The 22,231-nt window shown below is 38.0% G+C and overlaps 1 protein-coding gene across 2 annotated transcripts in view; it reads right to left on the bottom strand.

Moving 5' to 3' along the window:
- LOC127625712 (ERC protein 2-like) overlaps positions 1-22,231 on the bottom strand; it is a 101,858-nt gene that overhangs the window by 15,497 nt on the left and 64,130 nt on the right. For both annotated transcript variants that reach the window (XM_052101065.1, XM_052101066.1), the window contains 9 exons: positions 20,237-20,392; positions 16,414-16,581; positions 15,993-16,160; positions 11,820-11,957; positions 9,887-10,027; positions 9,510-9,650; positions 8,613-8,648; positions 5,303-5,505; positions 2,045-2,176 (listed from right to left, as the gene is read on the bottom strand). In XM_052101065.1, coding sequence (XP_051957025.1) covers positions 2,045-2,176; positions 5,303-5,505; positions 8,613-8,648; positions 9,510-9,650; positions 9,887-10,027; positions 11,820-11,957; positions 15,993-16,160; positions 16,414-16,581; positions 20,237-20,392 — 1,283 coding nt within the window. The remainder of the gene's footprint in view (positions 1-2,044; positions 2,177-5,302; positions 5,506-8,612; positions 8,649-9,509; positions 9,651-9,886; positions 10,028-11,819; positions 11,958-15,992; positions 16,161-16,413; positions 16,582-20,236; positions 20,393-22,231) is intronic.

Raw genomic sequence — 22,231 nt, 5'->3', positions numbered from 1 at the left:
GAGGAATGATAAAACAAATTAAATTAAGAGATTAATATACCAAATGATACTTGATATTATTTATTTTCTTTGTATTTAACAACAATACTTTGTATTTGAAAAGATGGATTTCATGAGTTTCTGGAGCTAGCGCGTGACACTGCCTGAGTGATGCTCACAAAGATAGTATTTTTAAGAAGCTTGGCAAGTATTTAAGAAGCTTCTTGAGCTCAAACAAGATTTAGTGCTCTGTCTGTAATTATAATCCAGAAATATAACTTTCATGTGGGTTTATAAGGAACAGTGCCTTTGAAAAGCCTGTTTCCTCAAATCTTAAAAGCTGAATAATAATTGTATTTGTTTAAACAACAATAACAAACATGCACTATGTTGTAAAAGACAGATAAAAAAACTATTAGGACTGCCAAATTCTGAAATTAAAGATGTAATTTACTGGTTATGATGTTTGAGGTCTAAATCTACAAAAATAAATCAAAACCGAGGTGTTTATTTAGTACAATGTGAAGCATTTAAATTTTAAAAGAATAGGTGGCTTATTAAGAACATATGTGGGCTTAAATGGTACACATGTTCCTAATAAGCCCACTCCAGACTTTTCACGTTTCCAGTTAAATAAAGAAACTTAATGTTGTCCGTTTATCAAAAAACATGAGTGTTTAGATGAGAGATCAATCTTTGATTTAATACTAATTTTTTGGAAGGCTGTTAACATTTATATAAAAAAAACATGTAAAATTTAAATTTGGGTGGGCTTAATTGGGCCACTTCCTCCTATATATTTGTCAAATGTGTCAATAAACCTGCTCTTCGGCACAGTTTAAGTTCAAACTCTTTATAGGCTTTGGATTTTCAGCAACATTTCTGATGCAATGGTTGGTCCTCTGGTTAGTCCAGTTATGAATGAATTATTCAGTCACATTACTTTTTTGATGCACATCACGTATTACTAATAAGGGTTTATTCAGTAAATGTGTTTCCATCATAGTTTATGCACATTTCTTCTTATCGAACAAAAAATTAATCCATCTCAAGTGATAACATTATAAGTGTAACCAGATACATTGTAAGCTGATTTGCAAAAGTACTCAAACAAAGTAGCAGCAAATCAAAGCGCAATGGCAAAGAAAAAGCATTCTTTCTCTAAAACCTATACCAGAGACGATAGCTAGATGGACATTGAGGATATTTAATTTCAAAGAAAACAAATCAGTGAGCCTAACAGCTGAAACCAGGACATAATTACATTTTTAAGAGAATCGTTGGGACACTGGAACATGTCCCGGGTAAACCGGGACTTCTGCAGCCTACCAAATGCATCGTTACAAGCTCATCCAAGATGACATACAGAATTGCCGGAAATTATACATTATGTAACTATACAAATTTTAGACAAAATTTGTGTGTGCTATGTATTTTTAGTGCTCATTAGAGGTATTAGCTTAGTAACATGCAAATATCGAACTGTTCAAGAGTATGCTAATGAATTAACTGTGTTCATTGTTGAGTGCACTTCACATGAGGAGCAATATTTGTGTAATGTACGTGAGTGACAGTTAACACGAGTTGCTGCTCATGAAAATCTTTTGTAATCAGTCATGTATAAGCTTCCATTTTTGTTAAGATACTGCTGTAGAAGGTAGCTGCCTGTGTAGACAGGGAGGACACTCATCAGAGTTTGGAACAGAGCCATACACTTCAACATGCACAATAAACAGCATACAGAGCCACAAAACACATAATGCACAAATTTTACTTGGTACTTAATTTCTGACATGTTTCCATCCACTAATTTTTACATATGAAAACAATTGGCATATGATATATGGTCTGTAACCACATAGTCAGGAGTGGAGGAACAAATTAAATAGTTAAAATATTGGCCATTGCAAAACCTATTTTGGTTGACCATTAATCTGAATATTGTAGGGGACATGTCTCATCTAAAAATCAGTGGATGACGACAACCATGCAACGGGGACAGAGAGGCTAGAAAATGCAGACAGATAAATGCAGCCAAGCTGTGGTGCCAGGACAGAGCACTCACTTTCCCAGGAAGTCCCAAACCATGCCCCCAATCTGCTGAGGGGCAGCGGACACAGAGGGGAGAGGGTCAGAGTGGGCTCTGCCACCAGGGCGGGACGAGGGGCGTGCAGCAGACACAGAGGGGGGAGGTGGACTGGGCCAGAGTGAAGGAGTTATGAAGTTATGGAAGGAGTTGTGCAGGGATGGGGTGAGTTTAGATAGACAGACAGACAGACAGACAGACAGACAGACAGACAGACAGACAGACAGACAGACAGACAGACAGACAGACAGATAGATAGATAGATAGATAGATAGATAGATAGATAGATAGATAGATAGATAGATAGATAGATAGATAATTATGAAAAAAGTAACAAGTGTTTCATGACAGAAGATGAAGGACATGGAAAACAAGAGGAAGAGAAAGAGGTCGGATAAAGAGGAAGCCCAACAGACAGAACAGAGAAAGAGTTGATGAGACGGCAAAAAACAACAGAAACACATTTAGTTACTCAAACAACAATAACCCCAAAAGCATGAAAAAGCAACTGAGAAAAACCAACAACACTTTGAGCAAGAGCAGGAGATTCTATGAGAAATCTGACCTGATTGTCTGATGCTCAAAAATATTAAGGGCAGTTCACACTGACAGCGATTTTATCACTGGAGGACCACTGTATTGTCATAACAATACTGTGTCACTGTATTTTTGCCTGTAGTGGCCATTCCTATTGCTGGATGCTTGAAGATATTGGTGGGCTGTACAACTGGCAAATGCAATGTACTACCCAGTGTATTGAAAGTAAAAATAAGATGCCATTCAGTTTTGACAACAAATCAAGTTTTCGTCCCCTACAAATTAATTCCGGAGGGCAAAGTGTTTGTATAGAATCTGCAGCATTGCATCATATCATGCACAAGATAAATAATTATACAATGGCAAGAAAAATGATGTGAACCCTTTGGAATTGTGTTTAGTATATGAACCCTCCTCTGGCAGCAATAACTTCAACCATGCATTTCCAGTCGCTTTGGATTACATTCTGAAGAAAGTTTGGACCATTCTTCCTTAAAGAATTGCTACAGCTCAGACATATTCTAAGAATGTCTGGAGTGAATGGCTTTCTTGAGATCATTCCACAGCATCTCTATTGAGTTCTGGGCTCTGACTGAGCCAATCCAAAAGGTGTATTTTCTTTTTTTGAAGCCATTCTGCAGTGGATGTTTAGGGTCATTGTCCTGCTGTATCACCCAACTTCTACTGAGCTTCAGCTGGTGCTCAGCCATGCTAATATTATTCTGTAGGGTATCTTGATAAACGTGGGAATTAATTCTTCCATCAATGATGGCAAGTAGTTCAGGCCCCGAAGCAGCCCCAAATCATGATGCTCCTTCCACTGTACTTCATTGTCTGGATGATGTTTTCTTGTTAGTTTGCGGTTCTCTTTTTACCATACATAGTGCTGTGTTCCTCCCAAAGTATTCAACCTTAGTTTTGTCAGCCACAAAACATTTTCCCAGTAGCAGGCAAACTTTAGGCGTGGAGCAAAGTTTTTATTTGAAAGCTGCGGCTTCCTTCGTGATGTCCTGCCATGGACACCTTGCCGGTTAAGTTTTTTCTGTATAGCAATGAACAGAGACGTTAACCAGTTCCAATTATCCAAAGTCTTTAGCTGTCACTCTAGGGTTCTTTTTTACCTCATTGAGCATTCTGCCATGTCCCCTTTGAATCATCTTGGCTGGATGGCCACTTCTAGGGAGAGTAGCCACAGTACTAAATCATTTCCGTTTATGTATAGACAATTTGTCTAACTAAGGACAGATGAATATATAAGCTCTTCAAAATATCTTTGTAACCCTTTACAGCTTTATGCAAAGCAACAGTTCTTGATTGTAGGTGTTCTGAGACCTCTTTTTTGTGAGGTATGTTCCACGTCAGCAGATGATTCTTGTAAATGGCAAAATCAAAATGTTTGAGTGCTTTTTATAAGTCAAAGTAGCTCTAACCTACACCTCCAATCTCAGTATTTCAGTTATTTTATTTTACATACATTTTACCGTATTTGATGCCGTATTTAGGCAGAATTGCATCAAACAGTGAAATTGCTCAGGCTTGGGTTAGGGGTGTACAGATCATAAAATATGCATTCCTGTTGACTGTATTGCATTTATTGCCAAAAGTTGTTGTCACCCATGACGCCTCAACTCACCATCTTTAATAGAAAATTATAATCTTTGTTTACTTTGCCACTAGAAATCACAGTCAGTGTGAAAGCCCATTGAGGATCATGTGAAACCTGACCATACAAGACTAGAATGCATCCAATATTTAGATGGAGTACTGAATGAAAAATTCCAAGAATTTAGAAGAAAAGTAAAGAAAAATTGCAGTTGTAAATGAAAATGCCAAACACACACACACACACACACACACACACACACACACACACACACACACACACACACACACACACACACACACACACTGATCTGTCGAGCCTATTAACAACCACTTCAAAAAGCTCAATATTAATATTCAGAACATGTAAGAAACACAGAATACTGATGAGCTTATGAATGCATGATTATAGGGAAACAGCTAAAATATTTGCAATCGTCATCATTTTTCACTGCTAGAAGATGCATTATTGACAACATATCTCAGAGTACAGCCTGGTTTATTCTGCATCAATAGCAAAACGGCCCTCGACATCAGTTTAATGTTATACTCTCACAGAATTTGATATTAGTTGGTACAGTACAAACTGTTGACTGATTGTGTACAGTAAATCTAAAAACTGGTCCTTGTGTGGCAAAATTCAGACACTGTTCATAGTAAAGTCAGAGTAAAGTTTTTCATTTTCCAGAGTAAAAATGTATTTGACCATTACACTATTAAAGGTTTGGATGCACCTACGGTTTCTTTTTTACTACTATTTTCCAGTCATTAAAATTATGATGTATACCTAGTGCATTTATGCTGGGCACTTGCTGGCTGCTTTTCCTTCAGTTAAAAAACATTATTTTTATTTACAATTTGAATTGTGTCAAAAACAAAATGCAATATAGGCTGTTTGTCTTTTCTATAAACGTAATTGTAAGCATTTAAGCGTAGGCCTTTGGATCAAAAGTTATTTAAGATCATGAGAAATACTTTATACATTCAGTCAATTGTGTCCAAACTTTTGATTAGTAAAGTATATCTAATTAAAATGGTAATTGGTATATTTCCAAAATCAACAGTATTAAAAGGTAAATAAGTGCCGTCCTTTCTCACCTCTCCAGTTCTGCGATCTTCTTATCCTTGTCATTTTTCTCTGTCTCCACCTCTCTCAGTATCTCCAGTAACCTTTCCACCTCAGTCTGGGATTTGCTGGACTCCTCTTTGTAGAAGGACACTTCCTTCTCCAGCAGCCTGACCCGGTCCACATACTCAGGGTTCCCACGTGAGCTCTGCTGTACCTCCACCTCATGGGCTTTCTGTATGAAGATCATGAAAAGGCATTGCCATGGAAACAGGCCGAAAAACACAACATCAATAAAAGGAATTCAGAAATACTTCCAGGTTTAAAGTGAAAACTGAATAAGAAAGTTAATGTTAAAATAAAATAATTGGAATGACAAAAACAGAATTGCTTAGATATAAAAAATATTGCAAGCTTTCTTGATACTTTCATTAGCATGTTTAAAAACAAGTGCACAATGCATGACCATGGAAAAACTTTAAAAAGAGCCACGGTATGAGTACAAAGCCCCTCAGAGGACATGGCAGAATTTTTTTTTTCTGAAATAGTTTTGCATGCCCTCACAATAGATTGCATTCCCTTGCAATAGGTTCCCTTATGACTCAATGCACTAGATGATAATTGACATTGCGTCACTAAGCTGACGCATATGGGAAGTGTCCTTCTACACAACCTAGTTGAAACTTCCCTACAATAACGACAATTAAAATGTTGGCTATGGTGTTTGAGCCCCACCCTTTCAGGCGTGAAGCTGTCAGCTATAAAAGCGGGTGTGCAAACACCATTCCTCTGAATTTTCTGACTTAGGGACAAATGTCTCGTTCCCCTCATCTCAGGGAACCGAGGTTACGTACATAGCCGGGGCGTTTTGCATTCACAATAAGTTACCATGGTTTTACTATAGCAATCATATTTTAACATTGCTATTTATAGTAATACCATAGTAATAATACAGGAAAATGAAAACTATAGTAATAAATATTATAATTTTGTGGTTATTATGGTTTTACTTCAATATTTATAGTAAAACCATAGTAACTTACTTTTCATAGTTACTACAATATTATTATAGTAAAACCATGGTTTTCACCAAAAACTATGGTTACTACAGTCTACAATATCACTATAGTAAACCAGTTAAACTATGGTATTTGTATAGTAAAACCATAATAACCACAAAATAATTTTTATTACCATAGTTGTTGTTTTCCCGTATTATGACTATGGTTACACTACAAATCTCATGGTTGAAATATGGTTACTGTAGTAAAACCACCGTAAATGTATTGCAAGGGAATGCAAACTATTTCAGAAAAAAATAAAATGTCCTCTAAAGGACTCCATATAAGGCGTTTCCTCAACTTTTGTTTGAGGGGATGATTTTTATTAAAATAAAATATATTTAACCTTTTTTCTTTCTGTTATACAATCATATTAAAATAGACCTACAATCTTTTAACCCGGCCCTTATCATTTATTTTTGATACTTTTTAAATGCCTTATATGAATAGATCCTAGACCCATACTTTTAAAATTAAACTATGAAATTCCATTAAAAGAATTTTTACATGTTTAAAACTAGGATAATATACACAAAGAGTGAAATAAACAAACAATTTCAATATTTATTATGTGGAAATGATTTCTATCAATTAAAAAAAAACACAACACACCAAACAATTTTGCTCCTAATAAATGTTTTCTAAACGTTAGTGTACTTGTTAACCAAATCAGCAAAAGCGTCAGCGAAGAGCACGCTTGAGATGAAATATGACATGTGATGTTTGAAGAGAGAAAGAAAAATTAAGGTAAACATCAAGGTAAAAATGTTGCTAAATTATTTAATTGTGTGTATTTAGGATACATTAAATGTTAGCTTTGAAATTAGCATTAGAAAGACAAAGGATGCAGCCATTTTATTGCAAAAATGCAAAAAATTAATATTAAAAAATAATGTACATCAGTAATTTTCCAATTGTGATATGGTGAAAATGACAATGTAGTGTGAATTTTCATGACTTAAAAAAAAAACAAACAAACAAAAAAAAACAATTAGGATATACATGTGATGCATGTTTATAAACTGTTGGACATTGTTAGTTGAAATATATATATATATATATATAAAAATACCATATGAAAAACATTTTAACATGACTTTACTTTCTAGAAATCCACAGTGCAAAGTTGAAAAAACAGCCATAAACAAACTTCAAAACAAGTGTTACAAAGGTGAACACTACTGAAGCTGAAATTCTAGATTCCTGAAATGTTTGCATGACAAGGGTGGAATTAAACACAAAAGACCAAGGAGCATGCAATGCAACATGCAATAATAGGGCAGTGTGGATTATTGCTCCATGGTTCTATGGTAAGATACTTTGCAATGTGATTGCTTTCAAATAGCCAAATATATGCATCTGGGTATTCTATTTCAAGGAAACAAATTTATGTTCATCATTGGAAGCATGAGGAAACAATACAGTGTTTATTTCTGAACACTGCTGACAGTTTTATTTTGTTGGTTTGGGTGCTTTTCTCAGTATTGCTGATAAATGTATAATGTTTATAATAAAAAAAGCTAATTTAAAATTAGGCTAAAGATATTATACAGGTTGTGTGATTGCATAAGTAAAATTATGTAAATGATTTGAGAAATGCACAGGACTAAGGAGGAATTTTATGAATGAATTGGAATTATTATAATTAAAAAACATTTGCCTGACATCTTACAGAATTTTATAATGTGTGTTGTGTGTGTGTGTGTGTGTGTGTGTGTGTGTGTGTGTGTGTGTGTGTGTGTGTGTGTGTGTGTATTTATATATATATATATAACCCCACCCTAACTTATTATTTTACAAACCATAAATCATGCTCACATTAAAATTTTTGCCAAACTGAAAGCCACATTTATTGTAAATTATTTACATAATTGAAATACTTCAGATCATTATCAATCAAACCTGGTCCATAAAGAACATTTGTAACTCCTCCCCCTGCAGGCAAGTAGTAGTACTACAATAACAATAACTACACTCCCACATCTTTCACTTTTGATATCTCCCACACTTACAAAAAATGCTGAAACTAATATGCATACAGTTAAATTTCATTAATCACCAGATGCACCTTTAATTCACATTCATCAGACCATGGATTACAAATATAGGTCTCCAAAGCAGCACAGTCAACAATTCCATATAGCCTACTGTAAATCTCTTCATTGAAAAAACAATTTAATTTAAAGAAAGTTTAACTACAGTAGAGCTAAAAGAATAAAACTGATTGTGTAGTGTCCTCATGATTTCAATGTTTTGTATACAGATCCAGAGAAACACTTACAAGATTGTTCATGTGACTGAACAGCTGCTCTGCTTGCTACATTGCAAAGGAGGGAATTATGGGAAATGAGGAGAAGAAGGATAAAGAAAACAACACAAGCCTTATCATTAGCTCTTCTTTCAGGTTAATGATAATGATTTACACAGGAGAATTCAAATGACCAGAGAGTAATTTAAGAACATAAGAACAACCTGGCTGTGTTTCAAAACCTTGAACATGTGATCCACCATCCTAAAGAGCATTCTAAACATTCAGACTTAATATTCAGAACACTCTAATGCTGACAAAAAAAAAAAAACACATTGAAACACATTTTTGAATAAATTTCCAATGATGCCCAAGTGAGCCGTACAGACTGAACTCATTCTTGCACTAAAATACGCTAGACGCAATAGAACAGAATGCAACTATACTGAAATGCATTTTTAAAAGTTTTATTTACTTGACAAGGCGTCAAAAATCTTGGCATGAGACACTGGAAAAAGCGAGATGTGGAGCAACAGTCAAAGTAGCCCAATTAGTGCATTTTATACAAAAAATATAAAACAAATTTGCGCAGACAGAAACAAAAACACATTCAGTGTGAACGTCCCCTAAAGTGAGTGGCCAACTAATAGAATAGCGCAATGAATAGAGCAGAACGCAGTTGCATTAAAACACATTTTGTTGAAGTTCTTTTTAACTTGACATGGCATCTAAAAAATGCTGCGCTCCTGCATAAGACACTGAAAAAACAGCAAGACATGGCACAACCATCAAAAACATCCATCTAGTGCATGTAGTGCATGGTTATTGGACGATGCAGTAATCCCAAAGTGGCCAAAAATCAACTAACTAATTGGCTTTGTCAACATGGACCAATATAACAAGTAAAAATGTTACGAGAGAAAATCTGACCTTTTGTAACTGTGTCTCCAGTTTATTGCATTCCTCCTTTTTCTGCTCGATTGCAATCTCAAGGGACTTGAGTTTGGAGTCTTTCTTGAGACCAGATGAGGCCAGCGACGAGGCGTGTTCCTTTAAATCTATGAGACTCGACTGGAGGAGGAGGTAGACAAGAGGAGAGCTGACAGTCCGGCCAAGCACTCACGCATTTACATTTATGCATTTGGCAGACGCTTTTATCCAAAGCGACTTAAAGTGTATTTACGGTATACATTTTATCAGTTTATACATTCCCTAGAAATCAAACCCATGATCTTGGGCATTGCTTGTGCCATGCTCTACCAGTTGAGCTACAGGAACACATGCACAGCAAATTAAAGCAGTCGTACCTCTTTCTCTGTTAGCTCCAACTGTAAAGAGTTCACCCTCTCTTTCAAGTCTTTATTCTCTTTTTTATACGTGTCCACCTCTTCCAGTCTCTCTCGGTCCTCTCTCTCTCGCTGGTCTTTCAGGCGTTCGATAATTCGCTCCTGTGACAAAAAAACTCTTCATTTAGCCTGCACTCATGGCTAACTGAGCATGCTGAAACGATTTCAACTTCTCCAACACTCATACTTCTCGTGCATTTTTCTTCTTAACCAGCAAATAAAGACAATACAGAACTTTGAGCAGTCAATACCACTACCAGTGAAAATACTTTATTAAGGCAAGCCTTTTTTAAATGATGCAATTTATAATCTGGGAGAGTGAAGTTAAAAAGAAACTCGCCACTAATATCATATCCTTGTCCATTGTGAATATTCAGTGTAGCTGTGTACAAAGTAGCGCCCAAACAGAGGTCACTGACAATCCAAGCAACTTCTTATTGGTCAAGGTAGCCTGTAAAAGTTCACCAAACTTGAACTCCATGCGAAATCCATGAGGGGAAATTCTTCGCCACCAGCAGCCCATCACGTGAAATTCACAATCGCTCAGATTCCTATTAAGATGACTGTAGTTTGCCAGCAGAATTTTGCTGTGCGAAGATAAATGTGACTGTTTGTTAAATATTTTTAAGGTAAAAAGTTAAAAAAAATATATAAATAGTAAATAAAATAAAATAAAATAAATGGCATGAATTAAGTAAACTTGCAAGTAGTCCATGTGACTTATGACATATTCTTCTAAAAAGGCATTTGATTCGTTTTTGGTGAGAAACAAACCAAAATTGTCCTTTTTTAGTGAAAACCTTGTTTCTCATCAAAATCTATAGTTTGCCTTCAGAAGACTTGGAATATGATGCATGAACAACATGGACAAATTTTTTAAACATTAAGTATCAGCTGCTGTTGTATTGAAAAGACGAATTAAAGAAGTAATTATATATTAAATGATAAAGATTAGTTCTCTTTGACTTTTCTGATTAACTGGTTAAATAGAAATGCAATTAGCCATTATACTGCCCTTCAAAAGCAAAATGCTAAATTGAGTTATGACTGAAATCAGGTCTTTTAGACTATGATCTGTCCTGTGACAGACAAGTTTGGCTCATAAGCTAAAATTCAGAGAAAACTTTATGTGAAAATGCAGTAACTACAAAATCCACATCAAAATAATTAAATAGATGGATGGAAAGTAATGCCATATCAGCACCAAAGGTTATTTTCATGGAAAAAAACAGAGTAGTTTAAAGCATAATTACAAAAAAACAACAAACTATCACAGCACTGTAAAAATATGTATATAAAAGAGATGTTAGACGCAAGGTGAAGACAGCATCTCTCAGTGACACCGAACTTTCAACAAAACATAGTATCCAGTAACTGCCGCAAATGGTACCATCAGCTAATATTGGCGGGTATGATGCTGTACAATTCAGGTCCAGTAACACCCGCAGCATGATTTTGGGGAGCTGAGGTGGAGGGAGATATTTGATGAGCGGGAAGAGGGTGCCTGTGGTACATTAACATAAGCCATAAATATGTATAACCATTCTCACTCGTGTGACATCTCTGACTCTCTGGTTTGCACCAGCCGCTTCTTGAGTGTGTTGTTGCTTTCGGCCAATGACAAAAATAGAAATATACTACAGATTTCCAAAAATCCATCCTCAATGTTTGCAACACATAACCCGCCCCAAATTTCTTTTAACCAATACACATATAAAAAAAATATATATATTTCCAAACTAATATTTAAAAACATATATCTAATAACGATTGATTAGGTGGGCTCAGCCCACCCATGCCCATGCCTACATCTGGCCACGCTCACCAAAAACCTAAATCTTGAAGTAAAGCTTTTATTTCCATTTCTGATTTGGAATTGTTTTTGATCATCTACCTTCTCAGACAGTGCTTCCTCCAGTGTGGCAAGAGCAGTATCTGTGTTGCTGGAGTCCGTCTGGAGAGATTTCACCCTGTCCTTCAGATTACCCAGCTGTTTATCTTTATCCCTCAGCTGCTCCTGAAGATTCTCAATCTAAGAGAGAAAGAAGAGAAAACTGTGTGGATTTATCATGTGTCTAGTTGTTCCCTATCTGTCACTCACTCAACATTGAGTCGATGTAGTGACACTAGGGGTCGCACTTGGGAGACCCAAACACCTCTGATATTTGAGAAAAGGAAATGAAAATTGACGAGTGGAATTTGGATGCCACTCCCCCAGACACATGGGTATAAAAGGAGCCAGCTTGCAATGACTCATTCAGATTTCTTCTTCGGAGCCAAGCGTTGTCTATGTGCTTCACTGCTTTTCTATTCACCTCAAAAGAGCTTTTAAGTTGTTGGATATACAGTGCATTGCAGCGGGATCTCCCCCTCTCGCATAGACAAATGCAGAGAATGCCCCTGGGTGCTTCGACAGCACACTAATAGAGTATATCTAAAAGAGAAATATTCCTCTAAAAGAGTCAGCACTGACAGAATGCGTCTTTTTAAAATTGCCTTTCTGGCCCACCCAGACTTGGTTCTCGGAGCTCACACTCCTCGCGACCTCCCCTCCCTGGCGAGTTCCTCTGAGGAAGGACCTCCTTTCTCAGGGAAGGTGCACCATCTGGCACCCATGAACAGACTTCTGGAATCTCCACGTCTGGCCCCTGGAAGGGACGCGGAAGACCTAAGTGGACTACCACAGGTGGTGGTACAACCGGCGGTAGACACTATCACTCAGGCCAGGGCTCCCTATATGAGGAAGTTATATGCCTTGAAGTGGCATTTATTCTCCAATTGGTGTTCTTCCCGAGGTGAAGACCCCCAGAGATAAGCAGTAGGGTCAGTGCTTTCCTTCTTGCAGGAGAGGTTGGAGGAGCGGCTGTACCCCTCCACCTTGAAGGTGTACGTGGCCACTATAGTGGCAAAACACAATGCAGTGGACAGTAAGCCCTTAGGGAAACACCTGATCATCAGGTTCCTTAGAGGCGCTAGAAGGTTGAATCCTCCTAGACCGCACCTTGTGCCCTCGTGGGGTCTCTCCGTGGTCCTGCTGGGCCTACGGAAAGACCCGTTTGAGCCCTTAGAGTCAGTTGAACTAAAGGCCCTCTCCCTGAAGACGGCCCTCCTGACTACGCTCACTTCCATCAAGAGGGTTAAGGACCTGCAGGTGTTCCCTGTCGGTGATACGTGCCTGGAGTTCGGCCCGGCATACTCTCAAGTGGTCTTAGGACCCCAACCGGGCTATCTGCCCAAGGTTCCCACTACTCCCTTTAGGGACCAGGTGGTGAGCCTGCAAGCGCTGCCCTGGGAGGAGGCAGACCCAGCCTTGTCATTGCTGTGTCCAGTACACGCTTTGCCTACTTGGACCGCACAGAGAGCTTTAGATGCTCCCAGCAGCTCCCAGAGCCGTGCACTTTTTCCCCCATGTGAGTTCCCGAGACCGGTGAACCCTGGATGTCTTTCCTCCTCAGGCGAGTTCAGCTGAGAAATTCCAAGCCAGGCCCAGTACTTGCGCTGGTATGCCCTGAACTGGGGTAGGTGCATAAACCCATGTGATGTATATTCCATGGTACAGTTTCCATGATGGCAAACCTCCCTAGCCGCGCATTTGTACAGCACCTCCCCTCCGGGTAGGACATACCTACATGGCTTCTTTCCACATGTGTACTACCAGTTGCCTTCTGAAGCGTCGGCCAGAACGCTTAGAACAGCAGCAGCATCTGTGGCAGGTTGAACTTTCTCAACTGGCGAAGGAAGTTCAACCTCTGCTGGGCCTTTTTCACAATGGAGTATATATGAGGCAAATCACTAAGTTACAAATATGAAAAATAGCCAGTGTCTAAACTACAGTTGCATCAGTCACAAAAGAAGCCACATTTTCTACATTTATAACAATCGAAAATCAAAAGAACAACTGCAAATTTCAAAAACTGACAAATTACATTGGCAATGGTGAACAGTTGTCACAAGAGTTTACTGACAGGGTTTGATGGATACTTCACACTGCTGTACGTGGAAAGTTTCATTTAAACAGTAACATTATTTCAAGGTCGTCTTAGAAAAGATGGATAATCTGTTGGTGTAAGAGCCATACACCTTATAAACAGATAAAGCCCCAGTTGCATTGGGCTTCGAGCATGCTAAATTATTTCGGACATCGCAACGGACCAGAATATGATGTCACGCATGAGGGCTTCTGGTTTTAAAAAATAACAAATAATATATATAAAAAATTTAAGAATTTATCATCTACTCACTTTCCAGAAAGAATAAGAAAACACAGCTTTGAAATATGTATACTTTAAACTGAGCTAAGAGGCCAGTGCGTGACGTTTCGATCTCCTATTTGTCACACGTCTTCTCGGCATCCAGATTTGCATATCAGAGTTTACCAAACTTTTCCGGTCTCCTGCATTCGGAAGCGTTTGAATGGGAGTAAATGGCATGTGAAGTGTAGTTTAATCACCCCTTAAAACAGGGGTGCCCACACTTTTTTGTGTGATGATCTACTTTTAAATGACCAACTCAATAAGATCTACCAACTAAAAAACACAGTTTCATTTAAAATAAGAAAATGCTTGTTGGGACTACTGCATGTATCCCTACATGGAATTCATCTTCTAATTAATAAAAAAATATATAACAATGTTCAATGTTGATATAATTTGATATTGATATAGTTTTAAAACTAAACGCAAAACACCTACAGCACAATAGATTACAATAGCCAGGGCATTTACCTTATTCTGATGACTTGCACTTAATGAAATCAGACAGTTTTGCCTAATCCGGGCAGTAGCGTCACAATTTCGCGCTCTGTTCTCAGAAGTCTTTGGAAGGCGCGTATGCGCAAACCTAGTTGTCATGGCAACTGAATAAACAAAACCTCGCCTGGTCAATATTTACTCGTCAAGTGCAAGTCAGACAGAAACTAAAAGAAGGAAAGACATTATATTTATTTTTATTAAAATTTAACGTAAAAAGTACATTTAAATTTTGTGCGATCTACCAGCATTGCCTTTGTGATCGACTGGTAGATCGCGATCGACGTATTGGGCACCCCTGCCTTAAAACATTCAGATGGTTTATCTTTCACCTTGTTTTACACCAAGAAATGGGGTTTCAGCCAACATTGTCCATTGCTGACTGTGAAACATGGAGGTTGGCCACTAATGGTATGATCGGTCGTCTCATGGGAATATTTGTATCTGATGATTGCTTTGTATGGTCAGATAATGGGCTAGATTTTCACTTCCTCCATCCGTAAAAGAACTTGATGCTTGTTCTTCTTCATGAATGATGGAATATCCCATTACACACTTTTCAAGAACTGCATGACATGGTTTGAAAAAGAAGTGAAGTGGTTTTGAAGGCAAAGAGTAGTTCTACTTCTTATCAGGTCCATCATCATATTAATAAAGTATTTCATATTTGATTTTAAAATATCATCTAAAATAGATGTGCTACCACACCAGCACAGAAAGCAAGAGATCAGAGGTTAAATCGAGTTTGAAGCAGATTGTGGCTTTTTTCCAGTTACTGGACAACATGAAAACAGTGCATGGAGCCACTAAAGCATGTGGTTATAGAAGAAGAGAGAGAAAAAGAAAATGAAAAGATGAAATAGCTGTGTTGAAAGAAGATTACTGAGATGGAATGAAAGACGTCAACATACTGCCTACAAAGGCAGCTACCTTCTAGGCTAACCTGCTAACCGAAATTAAACTTCATATGCAACTTATTTGAAATGCTCTATGTAGGCAGGCCTAGCATTGCTGAATCATGCTGGTCTGTACCGCACGTTGACACGGTTATGGTTTTATTTGGTTAGCTAACTGTGCAGAGAAATCTATGTGTGGAAGGGTTTGCAATCGTACCGAACCGTGTTCAAGTGGAACTGCTACTAGAACTCCAGTTACTCATCGTGCTCAGAAAAGTTTGGCCTGATGATGGAAAATTGACAGCTGTTAACAGTCACCAGTGCACACATCACAAATAAGTTTCTCACATTTACTGTAAGCGTTATACCTCTATGACTGACCTTTTGACCTGGTGTCTAACCTTTAACTTCTCTGTGAGTTACCTTCTTTTGAAGGACGTTGATCTTGCGTTCTTTAACTTCTAGCATGTCTTTTATATCTCTGATCTCCCCTGCGAGTGTTCCTTTCTCCTCCGTCAGGTCTTGTAGTTGCTTCGTCTTCTTATTAAGGAACGACTCCTTCTCCTCCAGACGCAGTCTAAGAGCGTCCACCTGACCAAACACAGTCACAGTGTGAACAATCATTTTAAAACTCTGATTAATCAATTTGTTTGTGGCATCACTGAGAAATATTCACGAACATGTCTAATTTTTCATATTAAAACGTTTTAGTAAAACAGTATGAAAAACATGTCTTATTTTTATATATAATTTTACTGTTTTAGCTTGCAACAATGTTCATTTGGTTGAAATGATGGTTCCTTTGGGAAAAAAAAGAAATTATATATTAGATAGATTATGTTACCTCTGTTTGTAGAATGGCAGCACGTTGCTCTTTGGCAGTGAGAGACTCTTTAAGCACTTCAATATGCTGTTTGCAGTCTGAATTCTGGTTGTTCAGAGTTTCCAGCTTTGTTTGCAGAGCCAATAGCTCAGACTCTTTTTTCGAAAGCTCTTGCTTTAACTGGTCGATCTAAAACGTATCGAGAAAGACAAGAGAGACAGAGCGTTTTCTGTTATTTGGATAACACCTTAAATCTGAAGTGTGTAATTTTTGTGACGTTAAAATAATTTCTCATATTCCAGCTTAATATGTAGAGACAAAAATACTCTAAGTAAGCCATTTATAGGTTGATTTCCCACTAAAAGTGTAACACTATGGCTCTATGAAAACATTCCATGAGCATCCCAACAAGCCCGCACAACCACATTGGCTCAACCAATGGCGTGGATCTGGGGTGGGACTATCTGTTTAACCAATCAATGTAAAACAAGGTTCATGTTTATTTGAAAATATGAATTACTTTTGCATTTCTATTTGGTGACGGTACTCATGCAGAAATTACACACTTCAGTTTTAAGTCAGACTTTAAGTCCATTTTAGTAACTAGAAGGAATTAGCACGTTTTAGTGCATAAAGTGTTATAAACCGCAGAATTTTATACTCTGTACAACAAAACTAAACTAACTGTTAAATTAAAACCGGTAAGGGAGTATGCTACATCTGTACTCTCCTCGCATAAAATATAGATTTTAGAACGCAATCCCTATTTAATATACACTCACCTAAAGGATTATTAGGAACACCTGTTCAATTTCTCATTAATGCAATTATCTAATCAACCAATCACATGGCAGTTGCTTCAATGCATTTAGGGGTGTGGTCCTGGTCAAGACAATCTCCTGAACTCCAAACTGAATGTCAGAATGGGAAAGAAAGGTGATTTAAGCAATTTTGAGCGTGGCATGGTTGTTGGTGCCAGACGGGCCGGTCTGAGTATTTCACAATCTGCTCAGTTACTGGGATTTTCACGCACAACCATTTCTAGGGTTTAAAAAGAATGGTGTGAAAAGGGAAAAACATCCAGTATGCGGCAGTCCTGTGGGCGAAAATGCCTTGTTGATGCTAGAGGTCAGAGGAGAATGGGCCGACTGATTCAAGCTGATAGAAGAGCAACTTTGCCTGAAATAACCACTTGTTACAACCGAGGTATGCAGCAAAGCATTTGTGAAGCCACAACACGCACAACCTTGAGGCAGATGGGCTACAACAGCAGAAGACCCCACCGGGTACCACTCATCTCCACTACAAATAGGAAAAAGAGGCTACAATTTGCAAGAGCTCACCAAAATTGGACAGTTGAAGACTGGAAAAATGTTGCCTAGTCTGATGAGTCTCGATTTCTGTTGAGACATTCAGATGGTAGAGTCAGAATTTGGCGTAAACAGAATGAGAACATGGATCCATCATGCCTTGTTACCACTGTGCAGGCTGGTGGTGGTGGTGTAATGGTGTGGGGGATGTTTTCTTGGCACACTTTAGGCCCCTTAGTGCCAACTGGGCATCGTTTAAATGCCACGGCCTACCTGAGCATTGTTTCTGACCATGTCCATCACTTTATGGCCACCATGTACCCATCCTCTGATGGCTACTTCCAGCAGGATAATGCACCGTCACAAAGTTCGAATCATTTCAAATTGGTTTCTTGACCATGACAATGAGTTCACTGTACTAAAATGGCCCCCACAGTCACCAGATCTCAACCCAATAGAGCATCTTTGGGATGTGGTGGAACGGGAGCTTCGTGCTCTGGATGTGCATCCCACAAATCTCCATCAACTGCAAGATGCTATCCTATCAATATGGGCCAACATTTCTAAAGAATGCTTTCAGCACCTTGTTGAATCAATGCCACGTAGAATTAAGGCAGTTCTGAAGGCGAAAGGGGGTCAAACACAGTATTAGTTTGGTGTTCCTAATAATCCTTTAGGTGAGTGTACATTAACCATATCTATTATTGATTAAATGAGTTCTATAAATATCACAGAACACCCCCCAGCTGCCTTACAAGCATGTTAGATACAGTAAAGTCAGTCCATATGCATATGGAAATACCATGCGCATATGCACAAAAATCAACCTGCACTAACCAATGACAGTACAAATTACAAGAGCCAAATAGATGACAATGTAAACTTTTCAATCAAGAAGCAAGCCATGAAAGTGTTAAAGATGTTGTCTTGATGGAGCAAATCAGACAAACCATAACAGAGAAGGGCAGATTCACAAAAAATGTATTGCGCCCGCTAAAAGTGCTGTTTTTTGCATGCTCTAATCTACGCTCATTTAGCACCAGATTCACTAAAGGAATTATGCAGATCAGGCAACCAATTTGCAAGCGTAATTCTAATCTTGCGGTCCAACTCTGAGCAGACCATCGTATTTGACCCACCCTGCCGGAACTGAACAACATCACATTAATCCAGACACCTGGATCGTTTCTTAAACATGCAGAACTTATGCTTCTGGATATATGCCAGGTTACAACACTCTTCAACATCATTTGATGAGTATTTGATTCATTACTGCTGAAACTATCGCTTTTAAATAAAATTCATTTTACAGCCTACTATCATTTGGCGGTAATAGCGCTATGTAAATTGCAAACTGCGGCACTTTGCGCAGTTTGTACATGAAGCGGCATCTTTAATGAGACTAATTTACATAGAAAGGAGGTGTGTTTGCACGGAAAGGAATAGCAATGACTGATAAATAATGAAGGCACAGCACTTATTTCAGCGTTGATTGCGCCCGCTAAACTTGATTGTGGGTAGTTAGTGAATAAGACGCAGGTATTTGCTCTGAAATAACACTTGCGAAGTGGCGCAACCTTTTAGTAAATCTGCCCCACAATATTATTAAAGATCACCTCAAAAGAACAAAGACACAATCCCAATTCAATCATTTTTATATAGTATGAGCGATTAGGACTAGTTTGTCTCGAATTACAGTCCATTGATAACAGTGTGTCAAAGATTCCCCAATGGCGTACAATTTGTGCTGTGTTTTCGATGTATGCATCTGTGTATACACTTTGGTCTAATATTGCCCACGACTCCAAGAGGCAGTGGTTTGTGACATTTCTAGATGCAATTTTATGACACAATACTGGCGACGTATGTAAGTAACAGTGCAGATAAAGTACAGATTGTTTTACACTGCCAATGCTGTAAGTACTTCTTGAAAAGTATGCAGATTGAGATTTAGTTTGTGGGTTAAGAAATTATAATATGCTAATTCTAGACCGAAAAGACTGATGTGTTTTGACAGGAAACATTATCAGCACAGTCATGAGAAATTGTTACTCAGATCCTATTTCAATGATGTTGCTTCTAGCATTACTCAGCAAACCTATCATTACCAATCCATGAGACAGGATGTCTTGTGCTCAAATACACTAAAAATTGTTTACTGTATATGTGAAAGAAAATAATTTCTAGATGATCAAATGACTATTTAACCTAGCTATGCACTGACATTGGAGTTTAGTCCAAAACCAATAGCCGATAAATAGTTATTTGATATTGATATAGTAGCCAATATCCGATATGATGTCTGATATTATACATCTATACTGCTTTGCCTGTTTTAAACAAAAAATTGTTCACACCAAGTGAAATCATATGCTTTAAATTACATTGTTTAATATACTGATATTATACTGAACAAATAACTGAAATAATACTACCGATAACCGATACCAATAAGGTCACAGACTTTATCAATTACTTGTGTACATATGAGAACTTCTGCTTATAATTTTTTGTTCACTAAAGAGGAACTTTACCTTGGTCTTCATAAACTTGGAGTGATTCTTGTAGACCTCCATCTGTTTGATCTCTTCCTCGCGGTCCTCTGTGTTTAGCAATCCATTCGTCTTTAACATCTGAATCTCATCCTCCAGGTCCCGAATGTTGCGTTCCAGTGACGCGATTTTGGTGTCCTGGATAAACAATTTAGTGTAAAAATTAGCAATGCTGTATTCCATTATATTAAGCTAGAATAACTTGTGGTGGATTCTAAAGCTTGAAGCATGTCAAAGTAAATTCCCAACAGACAGGCGCAATCAAATCAAGAGGAAGACAGGGAGACAGGACATGCGAAACTGTAATGTCTTAAAGCAATGCGAGTGAGCATCTGCAGTATGCTGCATAGCCAAAGTTGAATCTGTCTCTCTCATGCTAATGGATCAGCATGTAATCACCATTTGGTAGTACTGAGCACACATCCAGCACGGCAGAGAGACGTTCTGGGAAGGAGAGAACAGCGTGCGTGCATCTGCCCAGCCTGTGGACTGCAAGTCTGAGAGTTGCAGCGTTGCAGCTTCTTCAGTTTTTTAAATAAATAATACAACGTCTTTGGCATTAGCTTTGGTCCATCTCCCATTCAGCCATAAGAGAAGGTTTACTGTTCTTTCTCGTATGTGCTCTCTGGTAACCCGCCCTTCCCAGTAGTTCTCTCTCTCTCTCTCTCTCTCTCTCTCATCTCTCTCTTTTGTTTGAACAGACATCAATCGGCACCATTTTCACACAAGGCATCTGAAAATGAACATCCCATTTCGCAAGTATGTACACATTGAGTCAATTCCCTAGATCTAATCACGTCTAAAAAAAATTTGTACGAGTACTTTTTTTTGTCATGTTTTAAGCGTTAAACTCAATATATACAATATATATATATATATATATATATATATATATATATATATATATATTTTTTTTTTTTTTTTGACTCGAGATATATCCTCTGACAACAAATCCTAATATATTTTAATCAATTTTGCTTGTTTAGGTTTGTATAGTGGAATGACAAAAATACTGATTAATAAAAACAATTGTAGCATAGGCATATCATTAATATTTTAAGGCTTAGAACAAAATATGCTATTTGTTTTGGCAAATATAAGTTTGTAATATTATACCTTGTGGCTGTATGCAGGATAATATCCATCTTCAATGCATAAGCAAACAGCTCATATTTCTCTCTTTCTCTGTCATCCTCTCCCACGCCTGCATTCGTGCTCTCTGTGTTGTAAACAATGCCACCTGTTCCCATGGCACCAGAATCAGCATCCTAGCTCAGCCAATGGGGCGAGAGAACACTACCAATGAGGCACTATGGAAACCAGTTCTGAACAGGTGGATTTGAAAAGCATATAGAGAATTGAAAGCTTTTTTGGTAAGACATCGGTTTAGCTCAAAGATTTATAAATCCAATGGATGTGCCAAAATGTACAGGTTAGGACCTGTGTTGCACTTAAATGAGAGTCGATTGTGATTTCGTGTCACATGGAAGCAGAGGTGAACTCTGGGTAAAAATGAGCTCCAATCAGTGAGGACCCAGGTGGTGTGTGCGTGCCGCGCATGAGGTCATGTTTTATTTTTAGAGTCATGTGTAATGCTACTGTTGGCAGGAGTCGCTCTCTGTCTCTTAATGCACAAACCCACTTAATGCTCCATTCTGCCATTGAGCAGCATACTGCAGTGGCTCTGCCATCAAACACTTCTCTTGTCTCCCTGATCCATTTTGTTCATATTTTGTTTGCTATTGTTCTTCATGAGCAACCACTACATGGCATACTAGATAGATGGATGGATGGATGGGTTAGTAGACAGACAGACAGACAGACGACAGACAGACAGACGACAGATAGACAGACAGACAGACGATAGATAGACAGACAGACAGACAGACAGACAGACAGACAGACAGACAGATAGATAGATAGATAGATAGATAGATAGATAGATAGATAGATAGATAGATAGATAGATAGATAGAA

This window comes from Xyrauchen texanus, chromosome 32, assembly GCF_025860055.1.
Source record: "Xyrauchen texanus isolate HMW12.3.18 chromosome 32, RBS_HiC_50CHRs, whole genome shotgun sequence".
Taxonomy (NCBI): Eukaryota; Metazoa; Chordata; class Actinopteri; order Cypriniformes; family Catostomidae; genus Xyrauchen; species Xyrauchen texanus.
The sequence above is the reverse complement of the archived record's forward strand: the minus strand, read 5'-3'. Positions and strand labels throughout refer to the sequence as shown.